The following is a 24549-nucleotide window of genomic DNA, read 5'->3' as shown; positions in this document are numbered from 1 at the left end:
CTATCACAATATGACTAACCCAGTTAACGTTGGGGAAGTTGAAATCCCCCACCACTACTACCCTATTATTTTTACACTTCTCTGAAATTTGCCTAGATATCTGCTCTTCTATTTCTCTCTGACTGTTTGGGGGCCTATAGTACACTCCCAGCAATGTGATTGCTCCTTTTTTGTTTTTAAGTTCTACCCATATGGCTCCATTTGAGGAGCCTTCCATAATGTCATCCCTCCTTACTGCTGTAATTGATTCCTTGATCAGTATTGTGGCACCCCCTCCTCTTTTACCTCCTTCTCTGTCTTGCCTGAAGACCCTATATCCTGGAATATTGAGCTGCCAATCCTGCCCCTCTCTCAACCATGTCTCTGTGGCAGCAATGACATCATACTTCCATGTGTTAATTTGTGCCCTCAACTCATCCACCTTATTCGTCAGACTCCTTGCATTAAAATAAATACCATCCAACCTTGCCAAACTCCCTTGTGCCTTGACTGGCCTATAATTTCTATGCCTTCCAGACTCACTTGCTTTCTCTTCTAACTTTGGCTGTGCATCTCCCCCTGCTGAACCTCCTCTCTGGATCTCATCCCCCTGCCAAGTTAGTTTAAACTAACGATATTGACAAGGTGGATATGGAAAGGATGTTTCCTCTGGTGGATGAATCCAGAACTAGGGGACACTGTTTTAAAATTAGGGGTCGCCCTTTTTGGACATAGATGAGCAGATTTCTTTTCTCTCAGAGGGTTGTGCGACTTTGGAACACTGCCTCAGAAGGCAGTGGAAGCGGGGTCATTGAACATTTGTAAGTTACAGGTAGGTAGATTCCTGTTAGGCAAGGGAATCAAAGGATATTGGAGGTAGAGGGGAATGTAGAACTCGAAACACAAGCAGATCAGCCATGATCTTATTGAATAGTGGAGCAGGCTTGAGGGGCCTATTTCATATGTTTGTATGTTGGTATGTCTCTTTTAGAAAAAGAGAGTGCAAACATTCTCTGTGTTTGTGAGGGACAGGGAGAGAAATGGAGGGAAGCCACCACAAATAACCTGGGGATTACTTAACTGGACTAGCCACATAAATACTGTGGTTACATAAGCAGGTCAGAGGCTGGGAATTTGGCGTTGAGTAACTCACCTCCTGTCTCCTCAAAGCCTGTCCACCATTTACAAGGCACAAGCAGGGACCTGACAGAAAATTCCCCGCTTGGCTGGATGAGTGTAGCTCGAATAACACTCAAGAAACCCGAAACCATCCAAGACACAGTAGCCTGCTTGTTTGGCACCACATCCACCACCTTAAACATTCACTTCCTCCACCACCGGCACAGCAGCAGCAATGTGTACCATATACAGGATGCGTTGCAGCAACCCACCAAGACTTGAATACACTTTCGCAGCTTGCAACCTCTACCACCTGGGTGAACAAGGGCAGCAGATACATGGGAACACCACCACCTGCAGGTTCTCCTCCAAGTCACACATCATCCTGACCTATAAATATTTTGTCATTCCTACACTGTCACTGGGTCCAAATCCCAGAACTCCCTCCCTAACAGCACTATGGGTTGAATAATCTCTCTCGTCCTGGAAGCTGTTATTTACAATAACAAGTCTTAGCAATAATATGTGTATAACAATAACTTGTAGTTTGTAAACGCCTAACAGCACTGTGGATGTAACTACACCAGATGGATTCAGTGGTTCAAGAACACAACTCATCACCACCTTCTCAAGAGCAATTATGGGCAACAAATGCTGGCCTTGCTAGTAATGCTCATACCCCATGGAAGAATGTTTTAAAAATTGTTGTGCAAAGTGCAAGATGGTGTGTGGAGTATAATCTAAACTGCAAATGGCTACAAAATGCAGAACCAAGGACAAATATATTCTGTTACAAAGGAATTGGTGCAAAATGAATGTCACACATTGGAAAAAGAATTATGTCTCTTCAAGATATTGAATAGGATTAGAGAAATGCTTATAATTGTTTAAACTCACAAGCTGCAACAGCAACTGCCAGTGTGTGACAAATTGCTAAACTGGGCAATGCGATGGTTGACTTGGTGACCAATGAACTGGACAGGGCAAGGTCATAAGATTCAGAAAGAGCAGAAAAAACAGGACGCTGCTGCAAGATGTTGAGTGGGAAAAAGGGAAGCAGAATAAGTGTACCTGAAGAGGGACTTAGCAGAACAAAGGACCTTATATGGCAAAGTGTGATTGGATCCATTGAGTCATATGGCCAAGGAAAAGGGGTATAAAAGAAAGGGGTTGTGAGTGACCAGACAGAGTTAGAAGACAAAAATAAGACATCTAGCCGGTGTGAGTGGACATAAATGATGACAGGAGCCTAACACTAAAGAAGAAGTAGACATCCCACGCTACTCTGTCCAGTAGTTTCACAGGTGAAATATGATCTGCTTGAAACAATAAATTATTACCTAGGCACTAATATGTTGATAAAAGCAAAATACTGCAGATGCTGGAAATCTGAAACAAAAACAGAAAATGCTGGAAAAACTAGCAGCATCTGTGGAGAGAGAAACAGGGTTAACGTTTTGAGTCCGTATGACTCTTCTTCAGAGCTAATATGTTGGTCTCTGTTGTGTACAAATAAAAGGTTTGCCGTAAGCAATTGGTATCAAGTCTGAATCCCTTATAATTCTGACAGTGCTTCAGCACAAGGACTGCAGTGGTTCAAGTAGGTGGCTCACTACCACTTTCTCAAGGGCAATTATGAATGGGCCATAAATATTGGCCTTGCCAGCACACATCTCATGATCAAATTTTAAAAAAACCCAGCTCACCAATGCAGCAGAGGAAATTATGGAGATAAATGGCACCTTTGTATCCTTCTCAATTAGAGATAGAGAGACAGGAAAGTTACAATAGCAAAGAGGATGGAGAAGGTGAACTTGAACAGTAGTGGGTTAGTGGTACAGCTAACTGTAAGAGATTGGCTTCCTCTACAGAGTTTCACACTTGGTTCTCAAATGAGTCCATACAATCCATTAGGAATAGCATACAGACTTTGAATGGCAACAATTCTGCCAGCTTAAGCAGGATCTCAGATACCTTATCCATGACTTTACAAGTATGCACTGCAGATCTTCACCAAGCTGGTCTGCAGTAGGAGTATTGTGGTGCTGGACCAGGAGAAGGATGATGGGCAAAGGAGGCATGGAAGTGGGAACTAAGCCCAAAGTGCTCTCACTTCTCACCTGTTGCCACTCTGGACCAATACCCGTTCCCTGATGTCTCAATCTATCCCTGCATGAGTACAGGTGGAGCAATCTTTGGCAGGGCCTTCAGACACTCCAAAACCCAGAGGAAGTCAACAAAAAGCAGCTAAGCAGTCAGGGTAGCGATGTGAGCAATCTGTCTCTACCTCTGTTGAAATGTCTGGGGGTTGCATGTATAAGCTACTGGAGTTAAAGCAATTGTAATTTACCAAGGGTGTGCACATGGCTGTTTGACAAAATGTCATGTTGTTAAGTTTCCTTTTTTATAATACCACGAAAAATTCATGAACACCACTTCCACGCATTGCCCATTCTTGAGTCCCAAGTGCTAACTTATCCTTTCACTTGTTTCATGATGAGTGCCAATTCTTGATGAGGCCAATTGGATTGATGTGCAATGGATGGATGTGTGGTTGAAGCACTGTTTTGTATCGGAAGGGGGGTCTGGAGGTGATAGATTAGAATAGCTAACTGGGCATCTCAGCTATGAGAGTGCATCCTTGACAACAATAAATACATATTATCCGGCGATAGGTGTCCCACCTTCACATTCCTCCTTCTCCCCTTCCTCCCTAATATTCTCATCAGGTGATGCCTGGTGAGTACCTCGATCATCCTCTAAATGGATTTCTCTCTGCTGTACAATGTTGTGCAGGACACAGCACAGCACAATGATCTGGAGGCCCTCACTGGCACCTCAAGCACATCTTCAACATGTTGATGGATTGTTTTATGCCCCATCTGGTGTTCATATGACTCCCATTTAGTGCTCCTGCAACTAATTCTTCACAGGTGTCATGAGCCAGCCGACCCTCCTGGGGGGTTGTACCTCCTGAGATTGTCTCTCCTAGATTGCTTTCCTCTCTGCTGTTCTCCACTCACCTGCACCTCCCTCCTGTGCCCTTCCTTTCTGTGCAAGAGCTGGTTTACTAGATTGATAACTGGAATGAGCAGTTATGCTTATGAGGGAAGGTTGGACAGGCTGGGCTTGTTTCCACTGGAATTTAGAAGAGTGATGGGCAATTTGATTGAAGTATATAAGATCCTGAATGGGCTTGACAAACTGGACGTGGAAAGGATGTTTCCTCTTGTGGGTGAGTCCAGATCTAGGGGGCACCATTTTAAAATTAGTTGTTGCCTTTAAAGGGCAGAGATGAGGAGAAATGTTTTCTCAGAGTTTTGCAACTTTGGAACACTCTGCCTCAGAAGGCAGTGGAAGCGGGGTTACTGAATATTTTTAAGGCAGAGGTAGGTAGATTCTTGTTAGGCAAGGGGATCAAAGGTTAGGGTTAGGTAGATGGGAAGATGGTGGTAGAAGGTGATAGATGGGAATATAGAACTCGAAACACAGACAGATCAGTAATGATCTTAATGAATAGTGGAGCAGACTCAAGGGGCCGAGTGGCCTACTCCTGCTCCTATTTCATATGTAAGTGCTGATCCCACCACAGCATGTCATCGCTGATGTGGATAGTGATTGTATTCTCCATCTGATGCACGGTCCCCTCAACTCCCCTGTCCCGCTGGGTGTTCATTTGAAAACCTACAACTTCTCACAAACTTATATAGCGACAAGAACGTTTTGTGAAACTTTTGCCAAAGGGAACTGACAAAGCAGCTGTAAGCATGGAGACTTAATGGAGGTCAGGCAATCTGGACACCCATGAAATATACGTGAAACTCGCCTCCTTTTCCCAAACTCTGGAGACCCGACCTGGCTTCAGAGCCAGTTCAACTCAAATGCCTGTTTAATCCAATTAAAAATAGCCTCACTACCAAGTCTTAATGATCGCACCACCTGTATAATGATTGATCATCTTAAGCTTTGATCTCAGTGACTCCAGCGAACAGGTAGCTCACACGCAGCCAAACGTGTCTGGATGTGGGAGCTTGGAGCCGAGCCACACATTTTACTATTTTTGCTTCACAACTGTCATAATGATAGCTGATTGTGGCTGTGGACTCCAGTATTAGATACTATACGGTACTCTGTACTATATACGGGGTCATCTAACCTGGGGGTTGAAGGTCAGAAAACACATGTTGGAGCCTGTCTTTATATTGCAGAAATGTGTTCACGTCAGGAAAATGCGATATCAATAAAGTTAGCTCAGCTACAATGGTCGACAGCCTGTGTGCATCATTAAAACAAGAAACAAGATAACGTCCCGCCCCCAACCCTCCTGATCTTGGGGGTTAAAACTCTTGAATGTTTCAGCCATAAGCCCTTTGTCAGAATTTCATCTCACCAGTATTTTTGAGATCCCCTTGAAGTAAAGGCTGTTTGGGTAGGACAGGACCATGGTGGTGAGATATGAATCTTCTCCAGTATTGGACAGATCAATCTTCAAACTTACTTCTTTCGTCTTAGCAACAATCCAAATAAAGTTTCTGAAAACAGAGTTATAGTTTGTGTCAGTAAAACAAGACCAACTGTGAGTATTCTTTGTGACAGTTATGTGCGATTCTAACACTCGACACTCTCTTATGTGTGGCTCTCTCCATCACAACTCCATTGCGTTTTGAGTATAAATGTTCAACCTAAATTACCTTCTTGCTGCTAACACCCCAGATCGGATTTTTAAATGCTGGTGGGGGACAGGAATCAGTGCGGGCGGGATTTGAAAATTGCATTCCTGGAGCGTGGGGCTGGATCCTGCTGCCTCTGCGACAGTTTACAATTTTCAAAGGGGTTGGAGAGGGAGGGTGATATTGTTCCAATTATTCCAACCTGATTTAGGAAACCAATGGCTGCTTTCAATGGCCTGGCCAACCGAGGAGCTGCCTGCTCTAATTCACAAGGCAGTGGTTGGCCCCAACGTGGCCACTGCCTGTCTTTGGCGCTGGCACCAGGCAGGCAGCTCCCACCTCCTGAAGTCAGTTGGCATCTCTAATTGAGTGCCGAGCTCACCTCCTGGCCATTTAACCAATTGGAATTTTAAAATAGTATGGCAAGAGTGACACAGCTCGGGGGATTTATCTAGGTGACAGGCTCTCAACCCTGCTTTGAAGATCCAGCCTCATGTTTTAATTTATGTCCCTTGGTATTTGAATATTTCACCATGAACCTTTACCTAATCTGCTCCTATCGTACATGAAAAAAGGTGCTGTGCTATATTGACATACGAAGTATAGGTCATATCAGCTTATTCACACCGGCACCATTATATAAATAATTAACTTACTGTGGCAGATTGGATGCCAAGCTTAGATTTGCTTTGCAGATATTATCAGGGCCGCAATCCTTCTGGAATTGGAGCTAAAAGAAAAAGTAAGGTCCAGATGTAAACGTTTCCCACACCTTATAGAGTTATCTTAGCAACAAAATTCTATTGGCCCGCATTCTAACAGCTATATATAATACTGGAGAAAGGTTTCGATTTTGGTAGATAATTGAAACTTGAAATTTTAAAAAACATAGTGTGGGGTTTTTTTTAATTCATTCACAGGATGTGGGTCAGCATTTATTCCTGATCCCTAATTGCCCTTTAGGTGATGGGGAGCTGCTTCCTTGAAGGTAGCGGAGTGGCTTGCTAAGCCATTCATTAGGCAGCTAAAGTTCAATCATGCTGCTGTGGGTCTGGAGTCACATATAAGCCAGATTGGGTAAGGACAAAAGATTTCCTTCCCTAAAGGACGGATGTTAACCAGATCCAAGCCAGGTGGTGAAGCTGAAACCAATGGTAGAACTTTCTGTCCCCACCAGCAGCAGGACTCATGGCAGGCAAGGGAACAACATTTGGAGTGACAGCAAAAGTCAGTTTCCCCACTGGCAGGAAATTAGTTTGGGGCCTGAATTTTTCAGGCGGCGGGCAGGCTCGGCAGGAGCGGGCAGATGAGGAGCCGCCATTTTACACAGGCGGGCCAAATGAGGCCCACCCAGCATAAAACACAAGCCATTGCTGTGTCACATGAGATGGGATGGGACATGTTTTTATATTTAGGAAAAGTTTTTTTATTTAATTAATAAAAGCTTTAGGAAACCTCATTCTGCTTGTGGATGAGGTTTCCCAAAAAACATGAAGGTTGCTTGGCCTTTTCGCCTGCCCGCCAACCATTAGGTCGGACAGGCAGCATTCACAATTACCTTAATACTTCCTTAATGCCCTTAATCGGCCGTTTACATGTTGGCAGGCGCGCAGCCGACTCCAGCGCGCGCCCGCTGAACAAAACATCGTGTCATTTTACGCGTCGGCATGTCGGACCTGCCCCGCACGGCGACTGAGAAATCCTACCCTGGGAGTTTGTTCTCCCAACTTTGATTACAGGCTAAAGGAGGGTTGATTTTCCCTGGAGCAACATTTGCATTCATTTGCCTTTCGTGAATGCTCATTAAAAATACAGCCTGCCAGAATCATGTTTCCCTCCAAATTTAAACGCCCCGCCAGTAGATAATTAGAATGGTCTGTTGCACAACCGTATACAAAGTGGCGTGCACCTTGCGACCTTGACTAGACCAATGACTTTGAGGTACATAGGCACTGCTTTCATCTACCTTTAACAGCGGTGCTGCAAGATTTTGGTGCTTGTCAAAAGCTGCGACAAGGCTGGTGCACAGGAGGCAATACCAGCAGGGAGGGGGAAGACAGGCATCACTGGGTGAGTTGGGGGGGTGTGGAGGAGTGGAACACAAGAGAGAATCAGGGAAGGCAAAGGCATGACTGGGGGGGTGGAGTGAGTGGAGCACAGGTGGGGAGGGGGAAAGGCAGAGGTATCACTGGGGAGGGCAGCAATGGGAGGAAGGTGGGGGAAGGGAAAGGCATCATGGAGGGGGAAGAAGCAAGTGGAGCACAGGAAGGAAGAGTGGAAGACCAACGCATGGATGGGAGGTTTGGTGGGGATGATTGTCAAAGGTATAGAGGGTAGTAGTGTGAGACATTCCTGGAGCTAAGGCCACACTGTCGGGAGCAGATTCAAAAAACGCTGCTGGGGCTGAGTGGGGCGAGCTAGAGGGCTCTGCATAGCACACGTCTTGGTCCTGGGAGAGGGGAAGGCCTCTCTGGGCAGTGCAGGGCGTGGTCAGTCAGCAAATTTTGGTCCTGGGGTTGGAGGGTTCATACTGGATGGCAGATGGTACAGTCACAGTCAGGAGAGGCAACAGCATTCTGTAAATTGGGAGTTGGTAACTCATGAGTGGGTGTTGAATGGTCTCAGGAGGTGGGGGCAGGGGCGAGGGTTCCCTGAAAGTCACGGTGCACGTGGCCTCAAGAACGGTAGGGGTCAGGGCAACAAAAGGCATGAGGACATCTACATTAAATAATTCAGTGGGGAGGACAGGAATATCAACATATATAAAAAGATTGGCTCTGGGGAAACATGGGAAGGCAGCAGAGTGATTGGAGGAGGAGAAAGTGGATGGGGTGAGGATGCAGGAGGATAGGAGGGACTTGGAGGGTAAGAGGGGGGATGTTGGATGCTGGTTGTCCAGACAAATCACAGAACCACCATGATGACCAAGACCTTGGAATGACGCAGCCGAAAAACAACGCTTGAAAAAAATTGCAAGGGGAAAGGTCTGAGGGCATGTGGGAGGAGTCAACAACTGCAATTTTGGGCTGACTGAAGGGCACTCCAATAATTATTGGCTCAAAACATGCAGATCAAGGTCAGCTGAGAACAGTTAACATGCATCAAATGCCAATTAAAGGAGTTTGGCACCTTAACTCATGGAGCACATTCATGCAAGAATCTATTAAGGTTTGGAGCAATATTTTATTTGATCTGATTACATGTCGCTGTGATGGACATGTGGGCAAAGAGGGAATGAAGATCAAACAATTAAGGAGCCACAGGTATTGCACATAAACAAGCTCAAGAGAAGGCTCCACATTATCATCTGGATGGTCATGGCTTACAGGCCACAACACTTGCAGTCATGAAATTAGTGTGAGGCTGGGCCAGTGTCTAGGCTAAAGGAGGCAGGCTGGCAGTAGCCTGAGTAAGGGTAAGAGCACATGGCTGTATTCACCCTGATCAAAGTCTATGTGTTAATGCTCAATCATGTCAGGGAGGATGCTCAGCCACCTGTGAACCTTCAGGATGTGTTTCAGCTGCAAGGGGTGGCCTGTGGATGCCATGTCTGGAATGACAGCAAGCCTAGGGCTTCACACTGGCTTCCAGGCTTGGTGATGGAGGGAGACCATTCCAGGGTAAGGTGCAATCATGTCTCTATTCTATTTGTCCACAGATAGAAGGAGGAGTGCAGAGTGCAAGCTACAAGCAACGCTGCATTCTTGATAGGTTTGATGTGAGTGAGGAGAAGAAAGGCCCCTTGCCGTATGGCACAGCTCAGGGAAGAATGTCGCCCTGAGGAATAAGAGCCATCAGGGCCCCAGGAAGACCCAGATGCTGATGGGGAGAGACCAAATTCACAGAAGCGTTTGGCACAACCAAGGGTCTACAGTAGAGGCCTCTTATACATGGAGCTCGGCTAAAGACAGTGCCACAAACACCATCACATGTCTAGAGATGTGGGGGATCATATATGCCACATTCTCCGTGAGGATCTTACTCTGCATGGGACTGGGAGGCCTATCATAGGCTCAAACGTTTACAGCACAGGAGGCCATTCGATCCATCGTGTCCGTGCTGGTCAACAAAGATTTGACTATATTAATCCAGCGCTTGGCCCATAGCCCTGGAGGTTATGGCAACGAAAGTGAATATCTAAATACTTCTTAAATGTTACAAGAGTTTATGACTCAACCACCCTTTCAGGCAGTGCATTTCAGACTCCCACCGTCCTCTGGGTGAAAAAGATTCTCCTCTTAGCCTTCCACCTCTTACCTTAAATCTATGCCCCCTGGTTATTGACCCCTCTACAAATGGAAAAAGTGCCTTCCTATCCACCCTATCTATGCCCTTCAGTCTTATACACCTCTATCAGGTCCTCTCTCAACCATCGCTACTCAGAATCACACAGTACAGAAGAGGCCCTTCGGCCCATCGAGTCTGCACCGACATGTTAGAAACAACTGACCTACCTACCTAATCCCATTTACCAGCACTTGGCCCATAGCCTTGAATGTTATGACATGCCAAGAGCTCATCCAGGTACTTTTTAAAGGATGTGAGGCAACCTGCCTCCACCACCCTCTCAGGCAGCACATTCCAGACTGTCACGACCCTCTGGGTAAAAACGTTTTTCCTCACATCCCCCCCTAAACCTCCTGCCCCACACCTTGAACTTATATCCCCTCGTTTCTGACCCTTAAACTAAGGGAAACAGCTGCTCCTTATCCACCCTGTCCATGCCCCTCATAATCTTGTACATCTCGATCAGGTCGCCCCTCAGTCTTCTCTGCTCCAACGAAAACAACCCAAGTCTATCCAACCTCTCTTCATAACTTAAATGTTTCATCCCAGGCAACATCCTGGTGAATCTCCTCTGCAACCACTCCAGTGCAATCACATCCTTCCTATAATGTGGCGACCAGAACTGCACATAGTACTCCAGCTGTGGCCTCACCAAGATTCTATACAACTCCAACATGACCTCCCTATTTTTGTAATCTATGCCTCGATTGATAAAGGCAAGTGTCCCATATGCCTTTCTCGCCACCCCACTAACATGCCCCTCCGCTTCAGAGATCTATGGACACACATGCCAAGGTCCCTTTGTTCTTAAGAATCCAGAGGGAGGGGTCCAGGTGGAGGGAGAACATTGGAGGTGGGTAAAAGGATTCTTACCTTCTCTTGATCTTTTCATTGAGAACTGTCGGCGTGACATTAGTCATCTCAATTTCTCTGCTCCTCTCACCCATTCTAACCTGTCTCTCTCTGAACCTACTGCACTCCGTTCTCTCAGGTCCAACCCTAACATTGTCGTCAAACCCGCTGACAAGGGTGGTGCTGTTGTTGTCTGGCGCACTGACCTCTACCTCGCAGAGGCTGAGCGTCAACTCGCAGACACTTCCTCCTACCTCTCCCTGGACCATGACCCCACCACTGAACATCAAGCCATTGTTTCCAGGACTGTCACTGACCTCATCTCCTCTGGAGATCTCTCTTCCACAGCTTCCAACCTGATAGTTGCCCAACCTCGGACGGCCCGCTTCTACCTCCTACTTAAAATCCACAAACAGGACTGTCCCGGCAGACCGATCGTGTCAGCCTGTTCCTGCCTCATGGAACTCATTTCTCGCTATCTTGACTCCCTTCTCTCTCCCCTTGTCCAGTCCCTTCCCACCTACATCCCTGATTCCTCTGACACCTTACGTCACATCAACAATTTCCAGTTCCCTGGCCCCAACCGCCTCCTCTTCACCATGGACGTCCAATCCCTCATCCCCCATGGGGATGGTCTGGTGGCTCTCCGCTTCTTCCTTGAACAGAGGCCCGAACAATCCCCATCCACCACTACTCTCCTCCGTCTGGCTGAACTTGTTCTCACGCTGAACAATTTCTCCTTTAACTCCTCTCACTTCCTCCAAATAAAAGGTGTGGCTATGGGTACCCACATGGGCCCCAGCTATGCCTGTCTCTTTATGGGGTATGTGGAACATTCCTTGTTCCAGTCCTACTCCAGCCCCCTCCCACAACACTTTCTCCGGTACATCGATGATTACTTCGGTGCGGCTTCATGCTCTCGTCGGGACCTGGAAAAATTTATTAATTTTGCTTCCAATCTCCACCCCTCCATCGTTTTCACATGGTCCATCTCTGACACTTCCCTTCCCTTCCTTGACCTCTCTGTCTCAATTTCTGATGATAGACTGTCCACCAATATCCATTACAAGCCTACCGACTCTCACAGCTACCTCGACTACAGCTCCTCACACCCCGCTTCCTGGATGGACTCCATCCCATTCTCTCAGTTCCTTTGCCTCCGTCGCACCTGTTCTGATGATGCCACTTTCAAAAACAGTTCCTCTGACATGTCCTCCTTCTTCCTTAACCGAGGTTTTCCACCCACGGTGGTTGACAGGGCCCTCAACCGTGTCCAGCCCCATCTCCCGCGCATCCACCCTCATGCCTTCTCCTCCCTCCCAGAAACATGATAGGGTCCCCCTTGTCCTCACTTATCACCCCACCAGCATCCGCATTCAAAGGATCATCCTCCACCATTTCCGCCAGCTACAGCATGATGACACCACCAAACACATCTTCCCTTCATCCCCCCTGGCGGCATTCCGTAGGGATCATTCCCTCCATGACACCCTGGTCCACTCCTCCATCACCCCCTACTCCTCAAAGCCTTCCCATGCAACCGCAGAAGATGCAACAGCTGCCCCATCACTTCCCCTCTCCTCACCGTCCAAGGGCCCAAACACTCCTTTCAAGTGAGGCAGCATTTCACTTGCACTTCCCTCAACTTAGTCTACTGCATTCGTTGCGCCCAATGCGGTTTCCTCTACATTGGAGAGACCAAACGCAGACTGGGTGACCGCTTTGCAGAACACCTTCGGTCTGTCTGCAAGCATTACCCAGACCTCCCTGTCGCTTGCCATTTTAACACTCCACACTGCTCTCTTGCCCACATGTCTGTCCTTGGCTTGCTGCATTGTTCCAGTGAAGCTCAACGCAAACGGGAGGAACAGCACCTCATCTTCCGACTGGGCACTTTACAGCCTTCCGGACTGAATATTGAATTCAACAATTTTAGATCATGAACTCTCTCCTCCATCCCCACCCCCTTTCCGTTTGTTCCCCCTCCTTTTTGTTTTTTCCAAAAATTTATATAGATTTTTCTTTTCCCACCTATTTCCATTATTTTTAAATGTATTTCCACCCATTGTTTTATCTCTACCTTTTAGCCTTTTTAGTATTCCTTCACCCCACCCCCACTAGGGCTATCTGTACCTTGTTTGTCCTGCTTTCTACCCTTAATTAGTACATTCCTTAGATAATATCACCACCTTCAACACCTCTTTGTCCTTTTGTCTGTGACATCTTTTGGTTATCTCCACCTATCACTGGCCCTCTATCCAGCTCTACTTGTCTAACCCCCCCACCCCCCCCCCACCCTCTTAAACCAGCTTATATTTCACCCCTTTCCTATTTTTACTTAGTTCTGTTAGTTCTGTAGTCATGAAGACTCGAAACGTCAACTGTGCTCTTCTCTGCCGATGCTGCCAGACCTGCTGAGTTTTTCCAGGTATTTCTGGTTTTATTTTTGTTTTTGGATTTCCAGCATCCGCAGTTCTTTGCTTTTAGCTTTGAGCTGCCAATCCTGTCCTTCTTTTAGCCAAGTCTCGGCCATAGCTATGATATCATACTCCCACATGCCTATCTGTGCCCTCAGCTCATCTGTCTTATTCCTCAGGCTCCTTGCATTAATATATATTCCATTTAGCCTTGCTAAACTCACTTCTTTCTTATCTATTCTATGTTTCCTCTGCTTTCAAGACTCACTTACTAGCGTTTTAACTTCTAATTCCATCTCAGCTTCTCTCCCCTCTGAACTACTTTTCAGGATCCCGTCCCCTGCCAATTTAGTATAAATCCGCCCCAACAGCATTAGTAAACCTCCCTGCGAGGATGTTGGTCCTGTTCCTGTTCAGGTGTAACCCATCCAACTTGTACAGGTCTCACATCCCTCAGAAACAGCCCCAATGCCCCAGGAATCTAAAGCCCTCCTTCCCATTCAATCCCTGTCACTTTGAAGGTAACTGCTGCACTCAACTTTTTTGCTAGTGGATCATTCCAGGGCTCCACTGGAGAATCTCACAACTGTCCAGTCAAATGCATAAGGGAGGTGACTCTTTTCAATAAAGCACACAATTATGTGCAGTTCACCATGGATGAAGCAAGCCAGGCTGCCAGAGCTGTGGGATTCGCAGTGATCTCTGACTTCCCACAAGTACAGGGCACCATCGACTTTACACGTGGCCTTAAGGGCTCCCTGGCAGCAGCTAATAAGGTTTAACAATAGAAAAGGATTCCATTGTCTAAACATGCAGCTGATCTGTGATCACCAAAGGCAGATTGTGGAGGTCTGTGCAAGGTACCCTGGCAGCTTGCACACTCCCACACCAAGTCACTCGCAGGTACCACAGATCTTTGAGGGCCCACAGCGCATTCAGAGTTAGCCCCTCAGTAATAAGGGCTACCCTCAAAAGACGTGGCTAATGATGCCCATTCATCATCCACATAGTGCATCTGAGGAGAGATGCAACGCAGCACATTCTGCAACAAGGTCCTTAATAGAGCAGACCATTGGCATGTTGAAGATGCGTTTCAGATGTTTGGACCATTCAGGCAGTGCTCTCCAGTACTCTGCACAGAGAGTGTCCCACATCATCATTGTTTGCTGCACCCTATGCAACATAGCGCTGCAAAGCTGTCACATGGAGACACGGAGGAGGTACATGTCCCCTCAGACAAGGAGGATGTGGAATGAGATGATTTCGAAGAGGGTGAGAATTCTGATGCTTCACAGGAAGAGGCCATCGCATGGGGACAATGCAGAAGACCTGCCCGTGAGACCCTCATAGCAACAAGGTTCCTGGGCGAATAAGGTGAAGATAAGCTGTTACGAGCAGAGTTGTCCTGTCCCTTCGATGCAGGGTAGACATTAAGACCTTCTTTGTCATCTTAAACATTTCAATGAAGGTCAAGTACACATTATACAGTCCTTTTAACCATGGCATCAACAATTCACTGGCAATGGCAGTCTTCAAGAGGGAGAAATGCTACTGCAAACATCAATGCAGTCATGGCAGTATGCAAGGAACTTAGCATGGCAGCTCAAGGAGGAAAATTAGTCACTGATTATCACTTGACCATCAGAAGACAGATCTAAATCTGGACAGCGGCATTTTTTTTTATTGATTCATGGGATGTGGGCTTCGCAGGCTGGGCCAGCATATATTCCCCATCCCTAATTGCCCTCAAAAAGGTGGTGATGAACTGCCTTCTTGAACTGCTGCAGTCCATGTGGTGTAGGTACACCCACAGTGCTTTTAGGAAGGGATTTCCAAGATTTTGACCCAGCAACAGTGAAGGAATGGTGATATATTTCCAAGACAGGATGGTGAGTGACTTGGAGGGGAACTTCCAGATGGTGGTGTTCCCGTGTATATGCTGACCTTGTCCTTCAAGGCGGTAGTGGTCTTGGGTTTGGAATGTGCTGTCGAAGGAGCTTTATTGAATTTATGCAGATTACCTTGTAAATGGTACACACTGCTGCTACTGTGTGTCGGTGGTGGAAGGCTTGAATGTTTGTGGATGTGGTGCCAATCAAGCAGGTTGCTTTGTCCTGGACAGTGTCAAGCTTCTTGTGTTTTGGGAGCTGCACTCATCCAGGCAAGTGGAGAGTATTCCATCATGCTCCTGACTTGTGCCTTGTAGATGGTGGACAGGCTTTGGGGAGTCAGGAGATGAGTTACTCGTCACACGATTCCTAGCCTCTGACCTGCTCTTGTAGGCACAGTATTTATATGGCTAGTCTACTTCAGTTTTTGGTCAATAGTAACCCCCAGGATGTTGATAGTGGGGGATTCAGCAATGGTAATGCCATTGAATGTCAAGGGGAGATGTTTGGAATCTCTCTTGTTGGAGATGGTTATTGCCTGGCACTTGTGTAGTGCGAATGTTACTTGCCACTTGTCAGCCCAAGCCTGGATATTGTCCAGGTCTTGCTGCATTTGGACATGGACTGCTTCAGTATCTGAGGAGTTGCAAGTGGTGCTGAACATTGCGCAATCATCAGTGAACATCCCTACTTCTGACCTTATGATGGAAGGAAGGTCATTGATGAAACAGCTGAAGATGGTTGGGCCAAGGACACTACCCTGAGGAACTCCTGCAGTGATGTTCTGGAGCTGAGATGACTGACCTCCAACAACCGCAACCATCTTCCTTTGTGCTAGGTATGACTCCGACCAATGGAGAGTTTTCCCCCTGATTCCCATTGACTCCAGTTATGCTGGGGCTCCTTGATGTCACACTCAGTCAAATGCTGCCTTGATGTCAAGGGCAGTCACTCTCACTTCACCTCGGGAGTTCAGCTCTTTTGTCCACGTTTGAGCCATAGCTGTAATGAGGTCAGGAGCTGAGTGGCCCTGGCGGAAGCCAAACTGGGCATCAGTGAGCAGATTATTGCTAAGCAAGTGCCACTTGATAGCACTGTTGCTGACCCCTTCCATTACTTTATTGATGATGGAGAGTGGACTGATGGGGCGGTAATTGGCCAGGTTGGATTTGTCCTACTTTTTGTGAACAGGACATACCTGATCAATTTTCCACATAGCCGGGTAGGTGCCAGTGTTGTAGCTGCACTGGAACAGCTTGGCTAGGTGCACAACACGTTCTAGAGCACAAGTCTTCAGTACTATTGCCAGAATATTGTCAGGGCCCATAGCCTTTGCAGTATCTAGTACCTTCAGCCATTTCTTGATATCAAGTGGAGTGAATTAAATTGGCTGAAGACTGGCATCTGTGATGCTGGGGACCTTCGGAGAAGGTTGAGATAGATCATCCACTCGGCACTTCTGCCTGAAAATTGTTGCAAATACTTCAGCCTTATCTTTTGCACTGATGTGCTGGGCTACTCCATCATTGAGGATGGGATTATTTGTGGAGCCTCCTCCTCCAGTGAGTGTTTCATTGTCCACCACCATTCACGACTGGATATGGCAGTACTGCAGAACTGATACCTCATTTTTAGGTCTGCCTGGTGCTGCTCTTGGCATGCTCTCCTGCACCCTTCATTGAACCAGGGATTATCCCCTGGCTTGACTGTAATGATAGAGTGGGGGATATGCCGGGCCATGAAGTTACAGATTGTGTTCGAGTACAATTCTTCTGCTGCTGATGGCCCACAGCGCCTTGTGGATGCCCAGTCTTGAGTTGCTAAATCTGTTCGAAATCTATCCCATTTAGCATGGTGGTAGTGCCACAACACGATGAAGAGCATCCTCAATGTGAAGGCGGGACTTTGTCTGCCCTCGGAAAGAGGACCTCCCACTTGTCCTGGACAGCCTCTCTCCAGGGAGTTGTCGCTGAACCATGGTGCAGAGGGTTTGTTTTTTTTCAGGGCATTGCTTTACTTGCCACAACACCAGGCCTGCAGTGAGTGAATGTGTGTATGGGTGCCCTTTAATTATGGCACCAGGACCTCCGACCCCATGAGGTAACGGCGGGGCGGATGAATCTTTGTCCATTCTGCCACAAGGTTTTACGAGCCTCTCGCTGATACATAAATAATGAGCTGTAAAGTGGAAGATATGATGCAAGAACCTGCCCCGCTGCCCAGTGGGAGTTTCCCGCCTGCCATCGCATTTAGTCTCTGGATCGGAAAAGGCCACAAGTCAAAGAGCTTTTCTTTATTGAGAGAGCTTATTGACTTGTTCAGTCTCACAGCTCTCCTTGCACACAGCCCAGAAAATTGCCTATTTATACTATTTTGAGTACAAAATAGCCAAATAAACTAATTAACAAATAAAATTAACAGCCCTTTAAAGGGGAACTGTAACCTTAAAAGAAACTTGTCAAATTAAAGTAATATAACGTTCCTGGGGCTGATGATGCATCCAGCCCCTGCAGCGCCCACCAATGGTCTCAAGCGTTCCGATGGACACCACGTGCTCCCTCTCCGGGGACATCTGGGTGTGAACATAGCCATGGAAGGACATTGACAATAGATGGGTTTTTATAACAATACAGTAGTTCCATGGTCACCATTACTGTTACTAGCTTTATATTCGACCTTTGTTTAATTAATTGAATTTAAATTCCCCAGCTGCTTCATTGGGATTTGAACTCACGTCTCTGGATCATTAGTCTAAACATCTGGATTACTATTCCAGCAACATAACCATGGTGCTACCATACCCATACAATAGCATTTTGAGTAAGGGGATATTCCTAGGCTGAATCCATACAGATACCATATAGGACAGGAGGACTGATGTAAGTGGACAGTTTCAGCTCAGCTACTGCCACAAATCAGTCATCCTGGGAGAAAGAACTGTGCTCGAACAAGTCATTAGTGACACCCAGGGGTATTCAGCACTGTATCCCTATCAGGCTGTGTCAGATCCCAGAAGTATCCAGCACTGTATCTTGATTAGACAGTATGAGACCACCAATACTGTATCCCCATCTCAAGTGGGGTAATCTTTTACACCTGTGATTGTCCTGTACATTTTAGAAACTCCTACAACAAGAACAAGAACAACTTGCTTCTTTCAATGTAAAGAAACAACCAAGGCATTTCACAGATAAGCATAAAAAAAATGGATTTTGAGCCACAAAGGGAGACACTACTTGGGGAGTGTACAGGGCAGATATTGGTACCAGGGGTAAGGGAATTCAGTTTTGTGGAGGGACTGAAGAAGCTGGGATTGTTCTGCTCAGAGCGGAGAGGTTAAGGGGAGATTTAATAAAGATATTTCAAATTATGAAAGATTGACAATGTAAATAGGGAGAAACTGTTTACAGTGGCACAAGGGTTGGTAACCAGAAGGCACCAGTTTAAAGATAATTGGCAAAAAACCAGAGGGGAGATGAGGAGAAATCTTTTTAATGAAGTGAGTTGTGAGTTAGAATTCACTGCCTGAAATGATGGTGGAAACAGATTCAGTAACATTGGATAAATATATGAAAAGGAAAAAGGTTCAGGGCTTTGGGGAAATAGCAGGGGAATAGGACTAATTGGATAGCTCTTTCAAAGATCCAGCACAGGAGTGATGGGGCAAATTACCTCCTGTGCTTTAAGAGTCTATGATTAGAAGGGACCAAGCTGCTAAAACGTTCATAATCTCTAACTTAAAATGTATCCAAGGGCATACTTTAATTATCATTAATTAATTCAGTTTTTCAAGTTTGTCATTTTTACCTCAAAATGTGTTGAAGGCTTGGTAAAATGATCAAGAATTGGTGAGGGTAGTCCAGCCTTCTCTTCAGTATTGTTCAGTGTGTAGTTCACCTCTACAATAATTGCAGAGATACAATCAATTGTGCAACGCTGAAATTAAAGAAGTGTATTTGTTAATCAGAATTTTAATCCATTTTAGGGCCATACACTTCTTAAAGCAAAGGTCAAATGGTGAAACATATAATATTTTCCTATGAAATTACAACAATAGTGACTTGCGTTTACTTAGCACCTTTAATGTTGAAAAATATACCAAGGTTTGACACAGAAAAGTAATCAGACAAAACTGAAACTGAGCCAAAAGAGGAGATATTAGGAGGAATAACTAAAATCTTACGAAACAGGTAACTTTTAAGTAAGGTGCTGAAGGAGAAGAGTAAGGAGGTGGAAAAGCAAAGTGGTTTCCAGAGTTTAAGGTCTAGTTGGCTGAAGGCACAGCCACTAATGGTGCCATGATGAAAATCAGGGATGCAAAAGAGGCCAGAGTTAGACAAATACAGAGTCGTCAAGAGTTGTAGGGATAGAGAAGGTTACAGAGATATGGCGGGGTGACACATGGAAGGATATTTTTTCTTTCATGGGACATGGGCATACTGGCAAGTCCAGCATTTGTTGCCCAACCCTAATTGCCCTTGAGAAGATGATGTTGAATTGCCTTCTTGAACTGCTGCTGTCCATCTGGTTTTGGTACCCTAACAATGCTTTTAGGAAAGGAGTTCCAGGATTTTGACCCAGTAACAGTGAAGGAACGGTGGTATATTTCCAAATCAGGATGGTGTATGGCTTGGGAGATGAGCTTGCAGGTGGTGGTGTTCTCATGCGTCTGCTGCCCTTGTCCTGCTAGGTGGTAGTGGTTACGGATTGGAAAGGTGCTTTCCAAGCATGGTAGGAAAGTTGATGCAGTGCATCTTGTAGATATGGCACACTATTACCCTTGTGCATCAGTGGTGGAGGGAGGGAATGTTCAAGGTGGTGGATGGGGTGCCAATTGTGAGCTGCTTTGTTCGAGATGGTGTTAAGCTTCGAATGTCATTGGAGCAGCACTCTTCCAGGCACCACATCCACAAACATTCACTCCCTCCACCACCGACACACAGTAGCAGCAGTGTACCATCTATAAGATACACTGCAGGAATTCACCAAGGCTCCTTCGACAGTACCTTCCAAACCCACGACCACTACCATCTAGTAGGACATGGGCAGCAGATAGATGGAAACAGCACCACTTGGAAATTCCCCTTCAAGTCACTCACCATCCTGACTTGGAAATATATCGCCGTTCCTTCACTGTTGCTGGGTCAAAATCCTGAAACTCTCTCCCTAACAGCACTGTGGGTGTACCTACACCACACACACTGCAGCGGTTCAAGAAGGCAGCTCATCACCACTTTCTCGAGGGCAACTAGGGATGGGCAATAAATGTTGACCTAGCCAGCGAAGCCTACAATACCATGAATGAATGAATAAAACAAAAAAGTGGAGAGAATTCCATTACACTCCTGACCTGTCCCCTGTAGATTGTGGACAGGCTTTGGAGGGTCAGGAGATGAGTAACTCAACTGCAGAATTCCCAGCCTCTGACTTGCTCTATTTATATGGCTTGTTTCTGGTCAATGGTAACCTCCAGGATATTGATTATTGGGGATTCACATCCAGGAGGATATAGATGGGCTGGTCAGATGGGCTGATCAGTGGCAAATAGAATTTAATCCGGATAAGCGTGAGGTGATGTACTTGGGCAGGACAAACAAGGCACGGGAATACACAATGAATGGTAGGACTCTGGGAAGTACCGAGGATCAGAGGGACCTTGGTGTGCATGTCCACCGGTCCCTTAAGGTAGCGGGACAGGTAGATAAGGTGATTAAGAAGGCATATGGGATACTTGCCTTTATTAGCCGAGGCATAGAATATAAGAGCAGGGAGGTTATGCTGGAACTGTTTAAAATGCTGGTTAAGCCACAGCTAGAGTATTGCATGCAGTTCTGGAATCCGCATTATAGGAAGGATGTGAGTGCACTAGAGAGTGCATGAGGAGATTTACCAGGATATTGCCTGGGCTGGAGAGTTTTAGTTATGAGGAGAGATTGGATAGATTGGGGTTATTTTCCCTGGAGCAGAGGAGATTGAGGGAGGACATGATTGAGGTGTATAAAATTATGAGGGGCATAGGTAGAGTAGACAGGAAGGAACTTTTGCCCTTGGTGGAGGTATCCATAACCAGGGGGCATAGATTTAAGGTAAGGGGCAGGAGGTTTAGAGGGGATGTGAGGAAGAATTTTTTCACCCAGAGGGTGGTGGGAATCTGGAACTCACTGCCTGAAAGGGTGGTAGAGGCAGAAACCCTCATAACATTTAAGAAGTATTTGGATGTTCACTCGCGATGCCATGGCACACAAGGCTATGGGCCTAGTGCTAGAAAATAGGATTAGAATAGTTAGGTACTAGTTTGACCGGCGCAGACTCGATGGACCAAAGGACCTTTTTCTGTGCTATAGACCACCATGACTCTATGATTCAGTGGTGATAATGCCTTTGAACATCAAGGGGAGATGGTTAGATTATTTTTTGTTGGAGATAGTCATTGCCTGGCACTTGTATGGTATGAATGGGGGTATGGCTGAGGTACTAAATGAGTACTTTGCATCCGTCTTTACCAAGGAAAACGTTGCTGCCCAAGTCATAGAGAAAAGGGTAATTGAGACACTGGTTCAGCTAAAAATTGATTTAGAAGAGATATTGGATAGGCTGCCTGTACTTTAAATTGATAAGTCACTAGCAGTGGAGGAGATGCATCCAAGGATACTGTGGGAAATAAAAGGTGGACAATGCAGAAGCACTGACCATAGTTTTTCAATCCTCCTCAGATACAAGGATGGTGCCAGAGGACTGGAGAATTGCAACTGTTACACCTTAGTTCAAAAAAAAGGTTGCAAGGATATGCCGAGCAACTAAAGGCCAGTCAGTTTAACCTTGGTGGTGGGAAAGCTTTTAGAAATGATAATATGGGGCAAAATTAATAGTCAGTCACTTAAGCAAATGTGAATGAAGGAAAGCCAGCACAGATTTGTTAAGGGCAAATCCTGCTTGACTAACTTGTTTAGGTTTTTTGGTAAGGTAACAGATGTTACAAGGAATTCCAAAAGATACAAGTGCCCATAACAGGCTTCTCAGCAAAGTTATGGCTTATGGAATAAAAGGTATAGGAGAAACATGGATATGAAATTGGCAGAGTGACAGGAAACAGAAAGTTACGGTGAACAGTTGTTTTTTGGACAGGAGGAAGGTATTTAGTGGGTTTCCCCAAGGGACAGTGTTAGGACTCTTGCTTTTCTTAATAGTTATTAATGACCTAGACTTGGTTGTACAGGTCACAATTTCAAATTTGCTGATGACATAAAATTTGGAAGCATTGTGAACCATGAGGATAGTGTTAAACTTGGACATATGGTGGAATGGGTGGACAAATGGCAAATGAAACTTAACGCAGAGAAGTGTGTGTTGTAATTGAGTGCTTGCTAACATATAAAGTATACTTATTTAAATACATGATTATGTAAATAGTTATGTCATCACAGGAAGTGATGTAATGTCATGTGATGCAGCAACCATCTTAGTAACTGCACAGTGAATAATGTAGCAGTAGTAAGATGATCTGTGTTGAACCTCTATGCTTCTCTTCAGCTTCATTTGTATTAATCTAGAACAAGATAATATAACAGTGTGAAGTGATTCAGGAATAAGGAGAGGCAATATGAAGTAAAAGGTAAATTCTAAAGGGGGTGCAGGAGCAAGGGGTCCTGCTGGGGGTATATGTGCACAAATCATTGAAGGTGGCAGCTGGGCATGTTGAGAAAGCAGTTGATAATGTACAGGTTCCTGAACTTTACAAGTGGAAGTTGTGAAAAACGTATATAAAACATTGGTTCAGCCTCATTTGGAGTATGGTGTCCCATTTTGGGCACTACATTTTAATTAATAAAGGATGTGAAAGCATTAGACAGGGTGCAAAAAATATTTCACGAGAATGTTTCCAGGGATGAGGAGCTTCAGTTATGTGGAAAGATTGGAGAAGCTGGAAATAATCTTCTTAAGGGGAGATTTGAAAAAAAGCTCTCATCTTACCTGCACAACGAGTGAATAGTTTTTACAGACACCAGATGAGATCCTCACAAAATCAGACAGAGAGTTAGGAGTTGCATCATTTTTTGCAAATATCACTCTTTTACTCTCCTGCTTTGTATCCAGGTTGATGGTATAATTCACAAAGGAATTCTTCAAATCTATAAAGTATACAGAATAAAATTAGTAAAGCTCACTAATACTGAATATCTAATTTTTCTATAATATAAAAGGCAAAATACTGCAGATGCTGGAAATCTGAAACAAAAGCAAGAAATGCTGGAAAAACTCAGCAGCTCTGACAGCATCTGTGGAAAGACAGAGTTAACGTTTTGAGTCCGTATCTGAAGAAGAGTCATTCGGACTAGAAACGTTAACTGTCTTTCTCTCCACAGATGCTGTCAGACCCGAGTTTTTCCAGTATTTTTTGTTTTTGTATCTAATTTTTCCAGTTACCTGCCTATGCCACTTGACTCCATTATTACTTTACACCTTCTTCTGATATTCAGTTATAATTACGCCATCACAGCAATGCTATGGCATCTTTTAAACTTTGTTTTCCTATGTTATTTTAGCTTTTGTATCTTGAATCACTCTGATTGCTGATAGTTAACTGCCAAGGCCTTGACCAGAGTCAACCTGCCTGATTTGAATTTAAACAAAGCTTGGCAGTTATCTATCAGTCATCAATTAACTGGTGCATTCTCCATGGCAATTCCTCTGCCAATCAGAGTCCCCTTGCCAACCAATCAGCACTCTCTTCTCATGAAGTATAAATTGTTGTTCCCTTTACATTTGGTATTTTTGCAAATGTACTAATAAGCGCAAGATGAAAAGATTTGACTTGTTTGAAAGTCTGAGCTTTATCTGCCTGTTAAACTAACTGTGCAGGTGATTGAGTGTTAAACAGACAGCCACCAAAAAGCCCCAGAAAAAAATGGCTGCCACAAACAGGCACCCTGAAAATAAGCTGGATGTAGAAACCAGAAACAGAATCCTTACTGCACTATGCAATAATTTAAAGATTTATCACAAAAATAATTTGATTTATATGGTATCTTCCATGATTTCAGACATCCCAAGACTTTTTACAGCTAATTAAGTACTTTGTAAGTGTTGTAATGTAGGATACAAGGCAGCAATGAAACATCCCAGGATGCTTCAAAGGAGTATTATAAAACGAAGTATGACTGTTACGACGTGGCAGATGTGTGGCAGGCGGATCAAATCCACGAGGGAAACTTGTCTGGCTATTTGTATGCTCGATCTGGTGCCAAGAATCCCCAGCTTTGCTTGTCTGGCTATTTGTAAACAGACTGAGATTCCCTTTGAAATCGAAATGCCCCTTCATCTATCTAAAAATGCAAA

At 45.3% G+C, this 24549-nt stretch overlaps 1 protein-coding gene across 1 annotated transcript in view; it reads right to left on the bottom strand.

Moving 5' to 3' along the window:
• LOC144684520 (integrin alpha-E-like) overlaps positions 1–24549 on the bottom strand; it is a 324928-nt gene that overhangs the window by 78721 nt on the left and 221658 nt on the right. The window contains exons 25-28 of the mRNA XM_078548383.1: positions 23185–23342; positions 19021–19149; positions 6425–6498; positions 5489–5630 (exon numbers count right to left, since the gene is read on the bottom strand). Coding sequence (XP_078404509.1) covers positions 5489–5630; positions 6425–6498; positions 19021–19149; positions 23185–23342 — 503 coding nt within the window. The remainder of the gene's footprint in view (positions 1–5488; positions 5631–6424; positions 6499–19020; positions 19150–23184; positions 23343–24549) is intronic.

This window comes from Cetorhinus maximus, chromosome 9 (assembly GCF_964194155.1).
Source record: "Cetorhinus maximus chromosome 9, sCetMax3.hap1.1, whole genome shotgun sequence".
Taxonomy (NCBI): domain Eukaryota; kingdom Metazoa; phylum Chordata; class Chondrichthyes; order Lamniformes; family Cetorhinidae; genus Cetorhinus; species Cetorhinus maximus.
The sequence above is the reverse complement of the archived record's forward strand: the minus strand, read 5'-3'. Positions and strand labels throughout refer to the sequence as shown.